A 20,298-nucleotide genomic window follows, 5' to 3' on the forward strand; every position below is an offset into this window, starting at 1 on the left:
TGTTTTGTGAACGCTGTTTTTTGATTTACCGTTCTCATAATGTATAAATTATAATAAATAATTTGTATATTATAATAAAGGATTTGTATTGATAAGATTGTTATAATTTGTAATAATTTGTGGTTATATTAATTTAATGTAAATAATACTGTTAATAATAAAATACTAAAACCGTTAATCTACATCAATTTAATAATAAATAATAATTTAATAATAATTTAATTATATGATATAATAATTTTAAAACACTTAAATATTAAAAATGTTTTATTATTAATTTTAATACAACATTTTTAATTAACACTATTATTTTGAATTGATTGATAAAAATGTATTAAATTTTTATAATAAAACATAGTATTTTTATTGCTTTTTCGTTAATTCAACCGTAGATATTTAGAATAAATAATTGAATTGTTATTTAATAGTTTATTGATAATTAATAAATGGTTTATTTAATAATTTATTCTCTAAACAGTTTGAATCTTTCTATACATCTCAATAAAAGTTCAATGTTTTTGATTTGAAAACAGATTCAAATTGTTCAAATTTCGAAAAAAGTTCAAAGAATTTTTTATCAACTTTTCTTTAAAAATGTAATTTATGTACACAAATCTATTTTAGGAAGTGTAGGACAAGATTCTGGTCCGCTTTAATGTTGATATTATATATTCAAATTGAAAACAACAACTCAAATACAAATGAATAATTTTAATTAATGATTTATTAGTTTTTAATCCTTAAGTTCAGATCATAATAATTAAATATTTTGCCAAATTCATAAAGAAAAACCGGTTATTACAAATGTATTGAACTTGGTTAAAATCTTCGTTCTGTTATAAACAAAGAGCATTAAAAATGATATTTAAAAAATAATGTTAAATAAATGTCGACATATAAAAAGTTATATTAAATATAGAATAATACGTTTTCAATTTATTTGTTTTTGTATAATGTCATGTTTAACAATAATTTTAAAGTATTAAATGTAATATGCAATATTGTATAAATTATAATGTGATGATGATTGTATATATTGATTGTAAATTGTTTACCTGAACAACCGTTTTATGTTTTTTATGAATCAATTAAACTTGGGGTTATGATGTAAAATATATAAGCCGTGAATAAATCTACAGTCTATATTTAAAGTTTATCTAATACCTTCTAGATTATTATAATATTTCGAAAAGTTATACAATATATATCCCTATTGTTTATTTTTGCGTTTTACTTGGTGTGATGTTTATATAAAATTATTGCTATTTATTTGTCCCCAGATAACATTAAAAGACTGCCTTTATATTCAAATTTTAGATGATTTGTTTAATCATAAAAAATACCAATTATTTGTTTTGGATAATATAAACATTTTTGTTTATTAATTTATTATTTTTTGTTAAACTACTTTTTGGTTTAAAATTTTTTGTTCTTTCAATTTTATTAATGTTGTATACACGTTTTCAGTTAATCATATTATAGACAATGTTAATGTAATTAGTTTCAAAAGTGCGATTTCGGTAAATCTATCTTATACGGTTCCCATTTATTTTTTCCTAATTGTTGTCTTATATAAAAAAAACGCAATTTGATAAAACCCTTTTCACGATATTTTCAATAATAATTACGTCTTTTTTCAGGAAAAAAATCAGTTAAAATTCAGTTAAATAACTGAGAAGCACTAGTGCCGGTATGTTTTTATGGGTTATGTACTATAATCCAAAGATAAAAATAGTATTTATTTATATAATATTTATATAATAATTTTATTAGTTGTAGTAAAAAAATTTCAATTTTTTAAAAATGAATCAAGCATTGACAAGGATAAAATAAAAATACAGAAACTTGGAATTGCAGCAAATAATAAAATAGTTTTTGTGAAAAATTGTGAAATTTTTTCCCGAAATATTTTATAAATAAATATGGAAAAAAGGTGTACAAGGTTTATAGCACCGACTCTAATAACAAAATAACATAATTATTATAATATTATATCATTCAATTGTTCTTATTTATACAATATTTGTGTTTCGATTGTTTTTTCATGAAAATGTGTTGTTTTCATAACACATTAATATGAGTTTTGTTTTTATAATATTAGATAATATTAGATAAGAGGCTAAATGATGATAGATTTTTTTATAACAATAAAATTACAATTAAAACTTAATTGAAATAATTCAATTAAATATGAAAAGAGTAGATGTCTTCTCAATGCAAATTATTGCAAAGTACTTTCTTGTTTTCTCAGATTATTTTTCTATCATCCAAGTTTGCAAAAAAAATATGAGTTTCTTCTTGATCGTTTTCGTATCAACCCCATCCGAATAAGCCCAGAGTCCAAACCGTTATTTACACACATTCAAATTCAAATTGTATATACTCCATATGACATTATCGTCCCAGTTGATCGTCATATCTTTCTTTACTTTGTTATTTATAAAGAGTACAAAGAGAAAAACACACAATTTGAAGTGTACAAAAACGTCCGCTTTACAACAGAAGATATTGAAAAATATGGATCAAAGATACCAGAAGAAATCTCACAACTTGGTGATTATCTTTACTTCCAAAATATGGATTTAAAGAGTGTTTAAATACCATCAAAAGTCACTAAAATTGGGGAGTGGACTTTTAATGAATGTGGTCTCACGACAATTGAAATTCCGCCTACTGTTAAAGTGATTCAATATAATGCATTTGGATCGTGTGGTGCATTAAAAGTAGTCAAACTACCAGAAAATATCACGGTAATACCAAAATCGTGTTTTGAAAATTGCACCGAACTTGAAAAGATCAACTTTCCTGAAAGTCTTCAATTTATTGGAAATTGTGCTTTTTTACAAGCAAAACTTGTCGATGCTGTTATACTAAATAAGTGTGAAATTGGTCACAGTTGTTTTGCAATAAACTCAAATTTGACTCGAATTGTGTTAAATGGAGTTACATGTATTCCGGACTTTCTCTGTGACTCTTGTTCCAGTCTCAAAAAAGTTGAAGTTTCTAAAAAGTTGATTGAAATTGGTGAATTTGCATTTGCGCGATGTGAAAGTCTTGAGAACTTTGATTTCAATGAAGATTTGGAATTTGTAGGAAACTTTGCTTTTAAATTTTGTAAGCAACTTAAAATTGCACATTTGAAAAAGAAAGTGTGTCATGTTGGTAAGTTTGCTTTTATGGGATGTGAAAAATTAGAAGAAATTGTTATTGAAAACAAAAATGCTTTTGTTGGTATTGGTGTGATAGAAAAATGTGACAGTCTTACTAAAATATCAATTTCGTTTGACATAAATAAGAATGAATTTAAAGTAACAGAAAATGAGTTAACAATATTAAATAAATTGGACTTAAAAAGTGTTACACAAAGTGTCGATAAAATGTTTTACAGTGAAATTACTGAAGAAAATGATAATATAGACTTTTCAACCATCTCAAAAATCGGGTTGTACGAAAACCAATCAATTACCAAAGTTGATTTAAATACTTCATTGGAGCAACTTGGTTTTAATCAAATTGTATTAAATTCACTCACATCATTGTTTATTCCATCGACCGTTGCACTTGTTGATGATTATTGCATTGGGTGTTGTAATTCTTTGAAGAATTTTGTTGTTCCAAAATATGCAACTTCAATATGCAAAAATGCAGTTTGCCAAGAGTTAATAACACGGATATTGTTTCCTAAGAACACAACACAATTTGATTGCAAATTCGATTGTTGGCAATTTAATGAATTTGAGATACCAAATGGTGTCAAAGAAGTTGAGGAAAACACGTTTCGTGAATGTCACAACTTGGAGAAGATAGTGATCCCTTCGACGGTGACAAAAATCAATGAAAATTTTGTGGTTAAATGCACTAAACTCTCTGAAATTGAAATACTTCAAAGTGATAACAATTCAAATTTATTGGACGTAGAAAAGGTGATTCTGAAAAAGCACAAAATATTACACGACTTAGTAAAAATCCCTGAGTATATAGACACGTTAGATTTTGGGACAAATTTCGCAGAAAATGTGACTCAAATCAATGTACCAAATACTATCACTAAAATTGGAAACAAAGCTTTTTCAGGAGTTATAAATTTGTGTGAGTTAACACTTCCAGACACTTTAAAAGAGATTGGAAAACACATCTTTTCTCACAACATTAAATTAACAAAAATTGATATCGGCAACAACACACAAAACGATTTTGATAAGTTCGTTGTGAGTTATTGTTGCCATTTGAGACTTCTTAATTATAGGTATCATTTTAACACTATCGAATTTATTGATTCGGACATTGAAAATGTTGGCAATACTTTCGATGTGACTAAACTGCGAAAGTTTGCAACGACATCGGTATTAAATACTCAACTGTTTGATCATATCCCACCACTTGTAACTGAAAACTGTGATTTGTTGTTAAATACAAAACACTTGATTATTCCAAATGAAGTCACTGATATGATTGAATATACTTGTGAAAATATGCCAATCCACGCAGTTGAAATATTTAATGTTCCTGTTATAGCAGAAGGCGCGTTTTCTCAATGTCGTTATTTAACACAAATTGTTTTGAATGAAACATTGAAATGTATTAAGAGTAACGCGTTTGAGTCGTGTTTATCATTGAAAGAAATAGTTCTTCCAAAAAGTCTTCAATACACAGGAAACAGGGCGTTCGAAAAGTGTTGTTCCCTCACAAAAGTGTCATGTGAAAATGATAATATTATTTATGGAACAAAGTGTTTTGCTTTTTGTGTTTCACTGAAAGAAGTTCCAGTTATAAAAAATATAAACGTTGCGATGTTCTTTGAGTGCAAATAACTTTCTCAAATTTCATTGAGTGAAAGTTGTAAAGAGATTTGTGATTTTGCGTTTTATCGATGTTTGTCACTCATAAAAATTGGTATCCCAAAAAGCGTCACAAAAAATTGGAGTTTTTAGTTTTAGAAAGTGTGTCACATTGAGAGAAATTGAAATACCAAAAAGTGTAATTACCATCGAGGATGGTTCGTTTTATGACTGTAAAAACATTAAAAAAGTTTTTATAGATAATTCCAATGTTATGTGTGGAGTTGATGTGTTTGAGGGTTGTGAAAAAATCACTACACTGCAAATTGGCAACGAAAAAGAAAAGTACCAATTTGAAGTGAGTTACTCGTTTTATTTACAAATGAAGAATATACATCAGTTGTGAGAATATAGTAGTGAAGAGAAGTGATGTTCTTAAATATAGCACTGCAAAAATGATTAATGAAATTCAAATGAACAAGTTAATTCACAGACTTGACAAAGGCTGCTTCTTCATGAATTCCGAGTTGACCAAAATTGAAGTTTTAAACAATGTGACAGAAATTGGAAATTTCGCATTTTACAACTGTCTGAATTTGAAAGAAGTTATCTTGCCAAAGAATATTGTCGAGATTTCACCTACTGTTTTGATGGATGTTCAAACTTGAGTTTTATAGAATTGAAAGGAAACATTGAAAAATATGGAATATGTTGCTTTAATCAGTGTTTTAATCTTAAAGGCAAAGTTGATATACCAGAAGAATACTTTGAATCTCAACAAGACGAAAATGATGAGGTCAATTAAACATATGAAATGCACAAATAAACTATTGAATTATAATCTCAAAGTGATTTTAGTTAAAATAAAAGAATTTGAAAATTAAAAATTCCATTTATATTTTCAAACCAATAATAACTGAAATAATCAATATAATATAATAATAATAATTAATGATTAACATTTAATTGTCAAAAAAGACATATTTTTGTCCACCTTTTTGATTTTTTATAGAACTTAAAATAATCTTTTAATTTACAGTTGACCAAGTGATTATCATAGAACAAATAATTGTAGGGTGTATTTCTTATTGATTATATTTGAAATAACGGGTTAAAAAAATGAAAAAAAGTACAAAAATAATAAGAAACTTAAATCTATTTTTATAATAGTTCTTAGAAATATTAACTCAATAATCAGTATTAACTTAACACACCAAATTTTTATATTAACACGTTCAAAACAGAAAAATAATAATAATAAGTTTTTATTTTTTTCTTTTACCTAAACCCCTTTTTTGCCTTCATACACAAAACAAATTTTTGAAAATTTTTATTTTTTTATCAACTCAATTTTGAATTGTATATTTTATAGTCACACTTAAAGTGAATGAGTTTGTTTGTGTAAAACAAGAGCAAAGCTTAAAAAAAAGATGGGGTCTAATGATGGTTTGATATTTTTGGTTGTTTTTTATAAAAAGAATATTGTCATTTGATTATAACGATATTGGTGTTTTTAAAGTCGTTATATTTATTAATGTGTCTATTTGACATTGTTTGTTATTAAGTGGATTGACGATGTAGCGTTTTTATATTAAATGTTCAACATTATAAAGCGATATGAAATTTCATCCAAAAAGATTATTTTTGATCAATCTTAGGTAATTGAGTTATTATTTGTTAATTGTTTTAAGTAAAATAAAACTGACTATTGGCCGGTTTAGGTTAGAAAGGGGTTTTGGAATAAAAAATAATAAAAAATGATTTGGACAATTTTCTTTTTACTTATTTTTCTTTTTAAAAAAAGTTTTGGGTTGTGAAAGTGTTAATAGAGTAATATAAATAAAAAATATTTCATTGAATAAAAATAAATATTAATGCTAAATAAAGTTTCAATAGGTAATATTTAGTTAATATTGCCATTAAAAACAAAAAATAACACATTTAAATTACAATCACTTTTCAAACTTAAACAAGTGGCGTTTTCAATTATTCACATAACAAAGTTATCAACAATGTTAAACCTTTATATATTTATAAACAATAATGAACAATGATATTAATACAAATGTAATTGTTGAATGAAATTTCCAGTTGAAAATGATTGTTAATGACATTGTTATTCATAAATATTGATTGCAACTTACATACAATTCTTGTGACATTTTGTTGAAACAAAGAAAAATCAAATATACACAATTATTATTAATTTAATTGTGTAACTAAGTCGATGTTCGCTATTTTCATTCAACAGTATTTTGTTTTAATTACAAATAAGAGAGTTATTATTTTCAATTATTTTTTTAAACTTTCGTTTTATTGTTTTTCATATTACAACACACAACAGTAACCACATGTATTTTATTAACACAACAATATTAATGATATAGTTGAATAGAGGCACCTATTTAATAATAATTTTAATAATTTATTTGCAACAGTTGGTGTATATTATTATACTGTTTATTGCAACACTTTTCATTTGAAAAACAGCCTAAAATTAAATAGTGGTAACTTTTTAGTGTGTAAACATGTAAAATCAAACTAAAACATTATAATTAAGAGAATATCATAGTTTACAACAATTTTAGGTTCCGACTTGTGGCTCGTGTGTATGTGTACATAAGATATTATGCTCAATTTCCGGTAGTTTAATGGTTAAAATGGATATAACCAGTATATTACAGTTTTGATAAATTCACATTCATTCATTTGAATAAAAATAAAATTAAGAAATATCACGATGTATTTTCAACAATTATTAGACAGCAATTTTTGTAAAAATAAAATGAAAAAAATTCATTTTTATATGGTTAACCTTAAAATGGTTGTTGAGTTAACACTTCTTAAATAAGTTTATATTTCACACAACTCATATAATGAGAATATAAAAATGTTGTCATTTTGCATATTATTCGTTGCTATTTTTAAATACCACCACCTTTTCAACAAAATACAATTTTTGAAATTTGTTGATTACAATATTCACTACATAAAACATGCATTACTATACAGATGTGGGCTATAGTATATATATCATTGTTTGACAAGTTGTGCTTTTTTATCAGTTTCGAATTGTTAACTTTTTATTCTTTGTTTCGTTTACAACTGTTTAAATTTATGCGTCATTCAATTTAAATTCTTATGAATATTTTTTTTTCTGAGACAAATAGTAGAACTAAATAAAAAACAATATGCTTTTGTATTGTTATAAAATACACGTATAAACTACTCAAACATTTTTGTTTAAAACACGTGTTGTAGTTTAACTTTAATCAAGCTTTACGGAAAACAAATTATAACTGTATTGTTATCACTTGTGTATTTGGATGATTGCGTTCATTTTTTATAAATATTTAAAATGTGTAATGTTTTGTTAATTGTATTAACATGTTACATTCTATTAAACGAATTGAATCAATATAAATTGAATCACTGAAATATAATGATAATACATTTACACCAAAACCATTTTGTCCAAACAAATAAGTTTTATGAACACTTAACATAATTCGAATCGAAACAAGAATAAAGTTAGAAATGAATAAAAAATAAATAACAACTATTGCTATTTTTTCAAATATGTTGTTTTTGTTCATTTATGTATTATAATCAGTCATCATTGACAACAAATTTCAGAAAACACGCCTTAAGTTTAAAGTTGTTAATTTAAGGTAAACAATATTTTACATTCTAAATTCATTAAAAGTTTAATCTTATAATTTCTCCATTTTAGCTTATTTCAACTTTTCCACTTTCAAATTCCAAATTTGAAATTTCGATTTCCATATTTTTTAATAGATTTATTGTGAATAAGAAGCATCATCTTTCAACTGAACTTCCATTCTTTTTTGGCCGGAAATACGTTTTTAAACGGCTGAAAGCCGATTCACACAAAGTAAAAGTTAAGTTCATTGAAAGATATAGAAATAAAACTTCTTGTAAAAGTGGATATTCTGAAGTTATAAACATTCTATAATCATATAAATCGAGATGTTTATTATCTTCGTCTTTTTTATACAATATCGACTGCCTGATAGTTTTAATATCATTGTTTTCATTATAAAGATTTACTTCACATTCAAACCTTTTCATCCAATTCTGCACTTCATATTTGTCTGTTATAAAATCGTCAAATACATTCCAGCAGTAGACGTCAGTATAAACCATAAATTCATTTCGTAGTGCTAAACTTTTTTCTTCAAATTTACAGTATTTGAACTCATTTTCTGTGAAAAAGTGTTTGCAAATTACTGTTCCACATATCGATTCAAACCTCATTTTTAAATTTTTAAAAATGCATTCGAAAAATGACTTTAACTTTTTGAATTTTTTTCTGTGTAACCCGGAGCATTTTCACCGAATAGATGAGATGAGAGAGACAGGAAAGAAGAAAATACACGCACTTCAAGTTCTGCATTCATTTTGACCAAATTGTCATTCAATTCTCCGACTTTGAGCAGTTCTCTTGGAAGATAACGCTTTTTGAATTGTAAACACGTCAGTGTTTGTTTGAATAGACACAATATGTCGCGAATTACCCCCACAATAAAAATGATATCCGATGACTCTAAAATCTGTAAACACTCATCAATTGAATATCCTGGTATGTATTCGATACATTCATTGTCAATATGTTTCTGCATCTTTTCGGTATTATTACTTAGTTATTATTTTTCTTTTGCAATGATTTTTTCTTTGTTTCTAGATCCCTTTTAAATTTGTGTTCTTGTTTTTGTTGAAGGTATTTTATGATTTCGACTCTCAATTTATACACTGAAGCTAAAGTTGCCCATGTTGATACCCACCGAGTTGCACAATAACCTTTAACTCCCTCTAAACTATATTTTAAAAAGTCCATATCATTTTCAAGTTTATTCACAATAGAAAGACACAGTTTAATCGATTTGGAAACTGCCCAATGTTCATACATATTTTTAATAATAAGATTTAATTTGTGGCTACTGCAGTGAACTTTGTTACATTTGACACCAAGAGTTTTCATATAATTAACAAAAACACCCGCGAACCCATTCACACCCGCTACATTTGCACCACCATCAGTTGTTACGTTTCTGATTTTTTTGTATTTATATTCCAATTTTTTCGAGTCTTTTCATAACTTTTTCGAATATATTTTGGCCGGTTGACTTTTTTCAAGTATAAATGCTGAAACCAAATATTCAAAAAACTTCAAAATAAGCGGTAACAAACCTCATAATCACCAAATTGTACTTTTCTTGGAAACTTTGCTTCCATTAAGCTGTAACCCAATATAAACAGTCTTTTTTGAAAGTGCGGCCAAATTTACTTTAATGTTTTCAGTTGTTGTTGTTTAATTTCTTTTAAGAGTATAATAACTCGTGTGTATTTAGTTGTCAAAAAGTTCTCCATTTTTGTTGCTCAAATCTCTAAACTTTTTGCATAACTAGAAGGTTTCGTTACCTTTTGTTGAGAGCATATGATTTTCGCTCATTATTGTTGTCATTTGCTTTGTAAATTCTTTACAATCTTTGACAACTTCCTTCAATTTTTCTTTTTTATTAACACATTCAAGATTTTTTTATTATAACAGTCTTTACCTTTTCATAAGCCACTAAAATTCTTGAGAAAGTTTCTTTGTTGATTGTTAAATGATATCCTTCAAAATGTGAAGATGCAAAGTTGTTTTTAATCATTTTATTACAAATTAAACAAGTAATTATATATATATATATATATATATATATGATTAATCTCGAACATACAAATATAAATCAACTTTATATAACTTACTATATATTATATGATATAAATATTATTTTTTCAAAACTCCATTTAAAAAAATGTCAGTAATAAAATAATCACCTGAAAAAAATTCAAGTATTAAAAAATACAACAAACAAAAGGCAGAGTGTCTATTCTCTGTTGTAAATTACAATTATTTTTAAATAACTAGAAAATTATTAAAATGCTAAAAAAATACTGTTTTTATCTGTACACACATTTTTTATATTTATGTGTTTCAACTAAAAGAAAAAATATAAAACAAACTCGAAAACATTATTTAGTTTGTTTAAAAGTGAATTAAATACCTCATTTAATTAAAGTTTTCTTGGCTTCAAATTCAGTATCGATATTGTTTTTTATTTGTTTAAGTGCTTCAATATCCCCAAACACAACGTTTTCCAACTCCTGTTGATATTTGTTGAAAGACGTTCCAAGTACCCTTTTCTTGTTATTCAAATTGATTTTAGCCTTTTCCCACAAAAAGTTACTAAACTTTTCCGAGTTGTTCCTGTAGTTTTCTTCGAATATTTTATATTCATTATATTTATTATTTCCATTTAAATTGCTACTATTATGAATAGTTAACTCGTCCAAAGTAACACATCCATTTTCATTTTTCATTAAATAATATTCTTTTGTAAAAACCACTTCATAGAAATTATTCAATTCGTCTGGAAGTTCAATAGAAAATTGGTCTCCAGCGATCATGTGTTTTTTATGATTGACATCGATTTGACTTTTTCTCCACTTTGGTTCTAATAACAAGGATAAGTACAATGCGCATCCTATTGAACTTGAATTATTACCATTCAAGTGAGTTTGAATTGGTACACACTTTTTAATTTCATTGAGTACTGGCGATGGTCTCCACCCCGATCCAACAACTTCACAAAACTCAATTTTTAGATCTCCCAAGTACTTTGTTGTCGTATTTGAAATAAACTCACACAACTTCTGTGTTTCCTTTGCGACTGTATCTCTATATTCTTCATATGAAATTTTAATCTCATACGAGTCATCTATCGTGTTCAAATCACTTTGAAAATACTGCGCGTCACCACAAAAACTCTTTTTGACTTTAAGAATGAAGTCTTCAGGTACATTAACGTGGTCACTGCCAACTTTATCTTTGATCAGTTTCTCAAGTGGAGCAGTCAAGTCGTTGTTACCAATATCAATGGAGTTGTTTGCAATTATGTTAGTGTTATTTTTGCAATTTGTGAAGAGACAGAAATCCGTAGTCTTCACGCCAATATCTAAAATCCCAAAGACTTTAGTTGTGTCATTTTCACGTGACAAAAGAATTTCAGTGAGTGGTCCCAAGTACATCGGCACAACCACTATTTTCACGTTGATCACTTCGCCCGCTTTAATAAGCAATTTTGCGAAGTCGACATTGTGTTCGTGTGGTCTAAGAGCCACTGCGGCAATTTCAAAGTTCGTTTTGGTTTTAATGAAGTTCAGCATAATAGCAACAACGGTTTGGCAAGTCAAAGTGCCATACATTCTTTTGTCAAAGTCGTATTCGTTATTCTCACAACCACTAAATATGTGCTCGTACACAGTGACTTCGTTATTACTCTTTTATGTTATTGTTTTATTTTAAATAATTAAAAAAATAATAACTAAACAAACAATGGTTTTGAAAAAGGGATATATCTCTCTTTTGTCAATTGAAATGACATTGGGAAGTGTTTCTGGGTAATTCTGGATTTTCAGAGTTTCAAAATAATAAGGTGTTTGTGTTGAAACAACAACGTTGTCATACCCCCAGTCAATTCCTATAATAACAGGAGGTACTATATTATCTTCTTGTATTGTAGGACTTTGAACTACACAATTTTTTTCGTCTTTTGGAATTAAATAACTTTGAGATTCACTGGGGCTAACTTTGTTAATTAGTCGTGAGAAATAGTAAATAAGTAATATAATTGCGAGTACAATAAATAAAGTAACCACACTTAAAGCTACAATTGAAATGGTAGAAAGTGACATTTATATTTTGAAGTTGTGAGTTTGGAGTTTTTAAGATTAAAAAATAAATGATATTAATTTTATTGGCAAATGATAATATATTAAAAATCATTTTCTAATTAAATATAGTTATCCAATTTGAGTTAAAATTTAACAATTATAAGTTAAATGATTTGACACGTGGAATCTATTGTATCTATATTTTGACTGATGTCAGCCACTTAATAACAGAACTCTCCGCCATATAAATATACTTAAACAATATTATTGCTATTGTTTTAATTTATTACACTTTTTTAATCATTTCATATTTTAAAATTATCATATTATTACGAATGGGAAAAATAAAGGGTGACATATAATAATTTGGTGTCAAGGTTAAAAATTAATCAAATAAATTTGTTATTTGTACTTTCAAAATGCCTTTGCCTTTGTTGCCAACACAGAGGAGTTCACGTGATTCTTTTTCAACGGGAATGACTTCACCGGTGTCATCAAATGTCAGCGACTTTTTGTTTGTCATGACATTGTCATTTAACACACTCATTGTGATGTTTGAACGACTCATCTCAATCACACGGACTTTTTCCATTTTCTTTGTTTCCTTATTTTTTTGTATAGCAATTATTTAAATTATTATAATACCAATTATAATGAATGCTATAATCAGCACTGAAACAATTGGAACGCCAACTACAACACCGTAATTTGTGGTGTGAATACAACTCAACATATCGTCACTCAACTTGTCTTTGTCATCACATTTTGAACATTTGTTGTTGGCGATCTCAACAAAATTCTTAAATAGTTTAATGTGAACAGACACTTGACACAAATACACTGTCTTTCACACAATCAGTGCACTCATCAATACCATAACATTGTGTACACGTGTCTTGACACTTCACACACAAATTGTTGGAGAGATGGTGTCCACCTTCGCATTGCACACAACCAGCTGTTGTTTTGTTTGCACACGAAGTCAACTCGCTTTGTGGCGAACACAACTTGGTGACATTTGATGATGTGCGATAAAATTCATCATCGCACACAACACAGTTTCCTTCGTTTGTGCACGACTTGCATGACACATCGCAACTAATACACATTGACCCATCATACGAAAGCATGTATCCGTCTTTGCAGATGACACCCGCGATATGTTGACATCAACACGTCACACACACTGACAAGTTCGTTGATTTCAGTGCAAATGCCGTTGCTATTTGCATACGAGTAATCGTCGCACTTGGTGCAAAATGTTTGATTTGAACAGAAGACACAGGGGTACTCACACTTCACACACATGCGGTCTGCTAGGTAATACCCACTGAAACACCTCAGACACCCCTTTGTGGTGCTCACTTCGCAATGGCTGTCTGTCTGTGTTTCTTCATTTTTAGTTGTCTGTTTAATGGTCTCATTTGGAAGCGTTTGTGGCACACACAAAATTCCATCGAAAAAGTAATCAGACTCACACTCGACACATTTGGTGTTGAGCGACGAGACAACACCACAATTCGACAACGCGCCAATTTGTTCTTTACAGCCATCAACGTCTTTGTAATAACCACTTTCACATATGACACACACTTTGTCAAATGAAGAGCAATGAATTGACTGGGTGTTTGTGCACACGCCGTCAACGTTGATGGCATTGTTACATACAATGCAAACATCTCCATTCTGATTGTCACAATTTGGATTGTTTGGTAAACAGATTCCATGTGAAAAGTGATGTTTTGCATCACATTTGAAACAATCACGACTTGATATAATTGAACACATTGTATTAGTTGTACACGCGCCATCTATCAAAACTTTGTTATTTTGACATTTTAAAATAGTGATAACTCCATTTGAAATGACACACACTTCACTCTCACACTGTTCAACGGTGTTGTTGTTTGTTGTGTGATACCCATTCACTGCCAAGTAACAATACTCGTTGTGTGATATTCCACAATGTTGTTTTGCTTTGCCACACAACACGTCATCAACACAATACAAACACTTGGTGCCACTTTCTCTGTTGATTTCATATTTACAATTTGTGGTGTTAATGGCACAGTTGCCATTCGATGTGATCACATCTGAAACGCATTTGTCGCAGCCGTGTTGCGAGTATGTCTCACACTTCTCATTTTTAACATTACAAACACCGTTTAACAACATCGTTTTCAAATCACACAAGTAACACAGTGTATCGATTTGGTTGATGCACACATTCATGTTAGTGTGTAATTGGTGATCATTTGTGTTGAAGTATGTTGTTGTTGTGTATCCCAAATTGCACGCCTTCAAGTCACTTGAAGTGACATATGGCGCAAAACAGGCGGTGCAAATGTGTTGATTATTGACATAGTCTGCGATCTGACACTTTGGGATGACATTGTACGAGTAGTCTCACCTTGTTTCTGTGACTTTGACCATCCCAACTTCACATACAACACAACTGTTGCCAATTGATATCATGTTGCCTGCACACGACAGACAAATTTTCGTTAATTTAGAACATGTCAGACAGTCATCATGAATATTACTACATGGTTGACAGTTGGCACATTCATTCAAATAAAATCCATCTTCACACGATAGACAAACACCATCTGATGTCTCATCTGTGCACAAATCGTAGTATCCAGATGGAGCACACAACACACATCTGTTGTCAACTCTCTTGTTGCCAGCTTCGCATGATGTGCACGCACCACTTTTTCTGTCACACTTCTTACATTCAGTAGTACACTGTTGGCACTGCAAAACACCGCCTTCTGAGTATGTGAGGTCGCCACACAATGTACACATGCCATTGTCAAAGCCATATCCAGCAGCATACAAGAGACGTTTTCCATTTGTTTTTCACTGCAACTTGCACACGATGAGTCACACAACTTGTATGTGGTTTGTCCAACAACATCTTGGTATTCCATCTCACCACAACTTTTACACGCAGAATACAGGTAGTATGTTCCCGTTAGACATATGGCACACTTCCCAGCTGCAAGACCATACCCAGTCACACAGTTGACACAATATCCATTTGTGGCATCACACCCATCACATTTCGTGTCACATTGCTGAAATGATAATGATCCAGCAGTTGAGTATGTCGTCTCTACACAACTGTTACAATAAGAAGAGCCTACATTAGCATATGTACCCGCCTTACATACATCACAAGTGTTTGTTGTTTGGTTTGCCATTATTCCTGAATTGCACAATAAACACATTCCATTAGAATAAACAGCACCACTCACACAGGCTACACACTTCTCACTTGTTCTTTCGCACAATCAAATATACAAACACAAACTATCACAGCCTTTGCAACTTGTTGGTCCTGTTGTGTTGTAATAAGTCCCGTCTGATTGGGTGACAAAATAATCTGGCAAAAAATAATCCGACATTTTATAATTTTACTTTTAATAATTTTCAATTAAAAATGCAACAAATTTCAACAATATTTCAAGTCGTTTTTGTTATTCTATTAACTGTATATATTACATTGTGTGTTTATAAACTATTATTTATATAATATAAATCAATGTAAATACTTTTACTAATCTATTTTTATTTTTATATAAAAAAGTTGCTTTGTATTTATTATATACCACTTAAATAGTATAAAGGATATAATAATAATCAAGCTAATATATTTTTTGTTTACTGCAGAAGTATTTTTATGTTAATTTGTCATTTTATGTTTCGATACATTTTATATAAATCATAATTTAAATGTATTGTGTAACTTGGACAACATTAAAAATAATCAATAAAATTAAATTTATAATATTTAATACATATAAATACATATTATAATTGGTGTCTATCATATTTTAATCCTTTCGTCTTATTTTATGTAAATAACCAATTGATCTTTCGAATAAAAATGAAAAGAGTTTTTTTTAATCAAAATATATTTATTTAAACAAACAATAATAAAACTGTGTATATCATTTAATCCAGATTTGAAAGAGATTAAAAGCCAAAAAGATGCAAAGATGGAACCTACAACTTATTGCCAGTTGTTCAAGGTTACATTTATCATTCTCAAAGTGGAAAGAAGAATGAAAGTATTTATAAATGTCAAGATTGTGATGTTAAGATTAAAGTTGTTAAAAGTGATCATGACGATTATGGTCAAATACATTTTGTTGATTATTCTTATGTAGATACAGAAAAAACAAAACATCCACATTAACCAAAAAGACAAAGTAGATACTAAAAAAACACTCCGCACCGTCTTTTCAAAAATGCCAATTTATTACTTTCAGCTACCAAAATAATGGATCACAATGAAGAGTTGTTTATAAATGACAAACAACGATAAGACGTACGATCAACAGACTTAAAGTGGAATTAATCAAAGAAAAGTTTGATGAATTATTTGAAAGTGAAAATTTTTATAAGAAAGAGGACGATGACTTTTTCATTTTAATAAATACATTTAAGATTAAACAGATGAAATCCAAAACAGTATCTTATGTATTGATGGATAGGACATTTAGTTCGTGTCCATCCAATTATGAACAAATGTACAATATTCATTGTATATTATCAAATGGTCAATGTTTTATTTTGGTTCATTGTCTCATGTACAAAAGAAGAGAAAAAGATTATATTAATTTGTTTGAAATAATAAATACCTTTTTTCTTTTTTTGGGAAAAACCTTTATTTTCCAAAAATGTTAGTGTTATGATCGACTTTGAGAATGCAGTAATTAACGCTTTAAATAAACTTGAATGTTTTGTACATGGGTGTAATTTCCATTTTTCGCAGTGTTTATGGAGATGTGTACAAAAAGTGGATTGTCAAATTATTATTTTCCAAATTCTATAATTTGGACAATTGTCAACAAATTGAAAACGTTGGCCTTTTATAAACCAAGCGAAGTCAAGGAACGGTTCATTAAAATAAAACAAACAGCATTGGATATTGTAATAGAAGAAAAACAAACAAATGGAATTCGAGAAATTATTAATTATTTTGAAAAAAAATTGGATTGAGAAATATCCAATTTTACTGTGGAATCAATTCAATCAACAAATAAGAACCGACAACTTATCTGAAAGTTACCACTCGGCGTTAACAAAAAGGTTGTCAACAAAGAAGCCATTTAAACAGGCTCTCATATTAAATATCATGAATGTCGAAAAAATGTAACTCAAAAAACTTCAACAAATGAGCAACAGCCAAAACCATTACAGTAGAAGACCGACGAAATTGTTTTTTGACTTTAAATTATTATAGTGGTAATGAAATTGAAAATGATTTCCAAAACAATTTGGTCGAAGTTGTAGAAGATTATCATTGGAACAAATTATATGAAATGAATGAAAGTAATGAAATAAAGACAGATTTAAATGTTACAAATTTACATCTTTGCAATGTGAATGATAATTTTATTGGAAAAGAGACAGACAGTTTGATAATTAAAACATTAAAAGATAAAGACGCAGAAAATAAAATGTGTCAAATACAACAAAAACAAGACAAAATTGCAGACACAACAATTGCCACTCCAATTGATACGCGGATTGATACACCCAAAGACAAAATAACAAAGAAAAAAAAAGAGGAATAAAAAGAAAAAGTGATTATGTTCCTCTCTCAAAAAGACGATTTGTTGGAGATGGTAAAAAAAGAAAACAAACAATTGTCGACTAATGTTATTTCATATTATTTTATCCAATTTCAATAAAAATACAAACAATTTATAAAATAAAAAATGTTTTTATTTTTATTTTTAACACTCAAATGGCCCAAAGCTAAAAAAAATACAATTTTTCAAATAATTCTATACCAAATTTGATTTTTGCCTTTGTTTTCAAAAAACACATCGGAGAGCAGCCTCTTGCGACTTTTAATTTGTCTTGCATTTGTGCCATTAGCGACACTGGTTCTTAGTATTGTAAATTGTTTAATAAAGTAGTCGGTGGTGCTATATTTACATAATATTTCAAGGCACTTGTTGCCGCGTTCACTGCAGATGGTAATAACATTATTTTTGTGATTGACAACGCTTCGGTACATATGGACCTTCTGGTACCTTATGCCGAAACTATAGGCTGTAAGGTGATGTTTAATGCTCCATATAGTCCTGAATGAAACCCAATTGAAATGATCTTCGGAATTTGGAAGACAAGATTGGGGAATTTGCAGAATGTTAATATCAGAGATGTGATCCAAAACATTGCAGAATGCTTTGAATATATCACACCAGCAGAAATACGCATAGTGATCACTCACTTTATTTCGGTAGTGACTCGTAAAGTTTTTCACCGTGAAAACTTATAAGTATTTTAAGTTATCTCATGTTTATTATCTTTTCTTATCGAATAGATTATAAATTTATACCAATATAAACTATATAAAATTTTTGCTTTTATAATGTTTATTTTTTGTTGATTTATAACGTTTTGTTGTGAAACAATACAATGCGGTTTTACAATAATATTATATTATTTAAAACAAAATACAATAATTAAAAAACAACTTTTTGTTTTGGAACAATAAAATATTGATTTGAGGATAAATAAATAGTTCTGAAACACCCGATATTTATATGCAACAATAATGCCAATTACGCAACATTCACGCAAATTGTGCAACAAAAAAATAATTATTTTGAAACAGGGTTGAACATAGGTACAAATCTAATTGTTATGAAACAGAAATTTATTTGTTGTAAAAAATAAGGAATTGTTGTAAAACTAACTGTAACTAAAAACAAAAATTATTTTGAGTAAAATTGTTAAAAATGAATTTCAAATTGTCACAAAGTGATAAGGTTAAATAGTCGATTTTTTACATTTTAATTATATCACAGTTATTAACACTTGTTAAAGTAAAAATTTTCGCAAATTAAAAATATATTATTATTTACTTTAACAATTAAAGTTAAATCAAAACTATATTTGTTATTTTTAAAAAATAACACAATTATAACATAACTTAGTTTATTAATTATCATTTCAATATGTAAACGACTTTTGGAGTCCTGACACCAACATTGTGTAATTATGTCTTATTGATATTCATCATAATATTCAACGTTAAATATATAACTTAATTCGACATCGATTTAAAATTACTAAAATACAACACAAACTGTTATTTTTTAAACTTTTGTTTTTAATAATTACAGATAGGCAACTGGACCTTAGTCCGGTAACTCGACATTAGTCATTTTATTTTTAGTTTTGGAACATGTTTACTAAATTTTTAAGGTGTAAATTCGGGTTTTTACACACACAAAAAGAAAAAAGTGATTTATTGATATTGATTCTTAGTCTCCTTTTTGCCGAATGTGAAAAAACGGGAAATAATCCCATATTCCATAAAACAAAAACAAGAAGAGTTTGATCTAGAAACTAAAAAAAGAATGGATTATCTGAAAATGCCTATACAGTACTCCTCAAGCTGTTTTACACTCTCCAGTGTTACTTGTTTGACTCTAATCAACGTTGTGATTGATTGTGGCGCAGAAAGTTTAACCGTTTCTTCTGGAGAGGGGTTGGCAATTGTTAAACGCATAAACACACTTGCGGATTTGATGTCTACAAATACTTTGTTGTTTTTATTGTGGTTAACAACCACAAAGCCTGCGCGATGGAATGAAGACTCTATATTTTTTCTTGTTGCCTTTTCCTCGATGACTTTCATTATTTTAGTCAAATGTTCCGAAATTACACTTCCTCTTGCTGCTCTCTCATCCGAAGTTGCGCATTTACTCAAGGGATCATCAAGTTGTTTTATCCATGACGCAACTAAGTG

The 20,298-nt window shown here is 28.5% G+C and overlaps 3 protein-coding genes across 3 annotated transcripts; 1 reads left to right on the forward strand and 2 right to left on the reverse strand.

Annotated features, from left to right (window-relative positions):
• Window positions 1-3,377: 3,377 nt before the first annotated feature.
• On the forward strand, window positions 3,378-4,811 carry EIN_521130 (hypothetical protein; the record flags this gene model as incomplete). Its single annotated transcript, XM_004258449.1, has 1 exon — window positions 3,378-4,811. The coding sequence occupies one exon, from the start codon at window positions 3,378-3,380 to the stop codon at window positions 4,809-4,811; it is 1,434 nt and encodes a 477-aa protein (XP_004258497.1).
• Window positions 4,812-10,850: 6,039 nt separating this feature from the next.
• On the reverse strand, window positions 10,851-12,050 carry EIN_521140 (hypothetical protein; the record flags this gene model as incomplete). The annotated part of the gene is made up of 1 exon (XM_004258450.1): window positions 10,851-12,050. One exon carries the CDS (start codon window positions 12,048-12,050, stop codon window positions 10,851-10,853), a length of 1,200 nt encoding a protein of 399 aa, XP_004258498.1.
• Window positions 12,051-13,327: 1,277 nt separating this feature from the next.
• EIN_521150 (hypothetical protein) lies at window positions 13,328-15,928 on the reverse strand (the record flags this gene model as incomplete). Its single annotated transcript, XM_004258451.1, has 5 exons — window positions 13,328-13,656; window positions 13,706-14,897; window positions 15,123-15,248; window positions 15,314-15,663; window positions 15,829-15,928. 5 exons carry the CDS (start codon window positions 15,926-15,928, stop codon window positions 13,328-13,330), a joined length of 2,097 nt encoding a protein of 698 aa, XP_004258499.1.
• Between the last annotated feature and the right edge of the window lie 4,370 nt (window positions 15,929-20,298).

The sequence above is a fragment of the Entamoeba invadens genome (genome assembly GCF_000330505.1).
Source record: "Entamoeba invadens IP1 unplaced genomic scaffold scaff_1105074725903, whole genome shotgun sequence".
NCBI classification, from domain to species: domain Eukaryota; phylum Evosea; order Mastigamoebida; family Endamoebidae; genus Entamoeba; species Entamoeba invadens.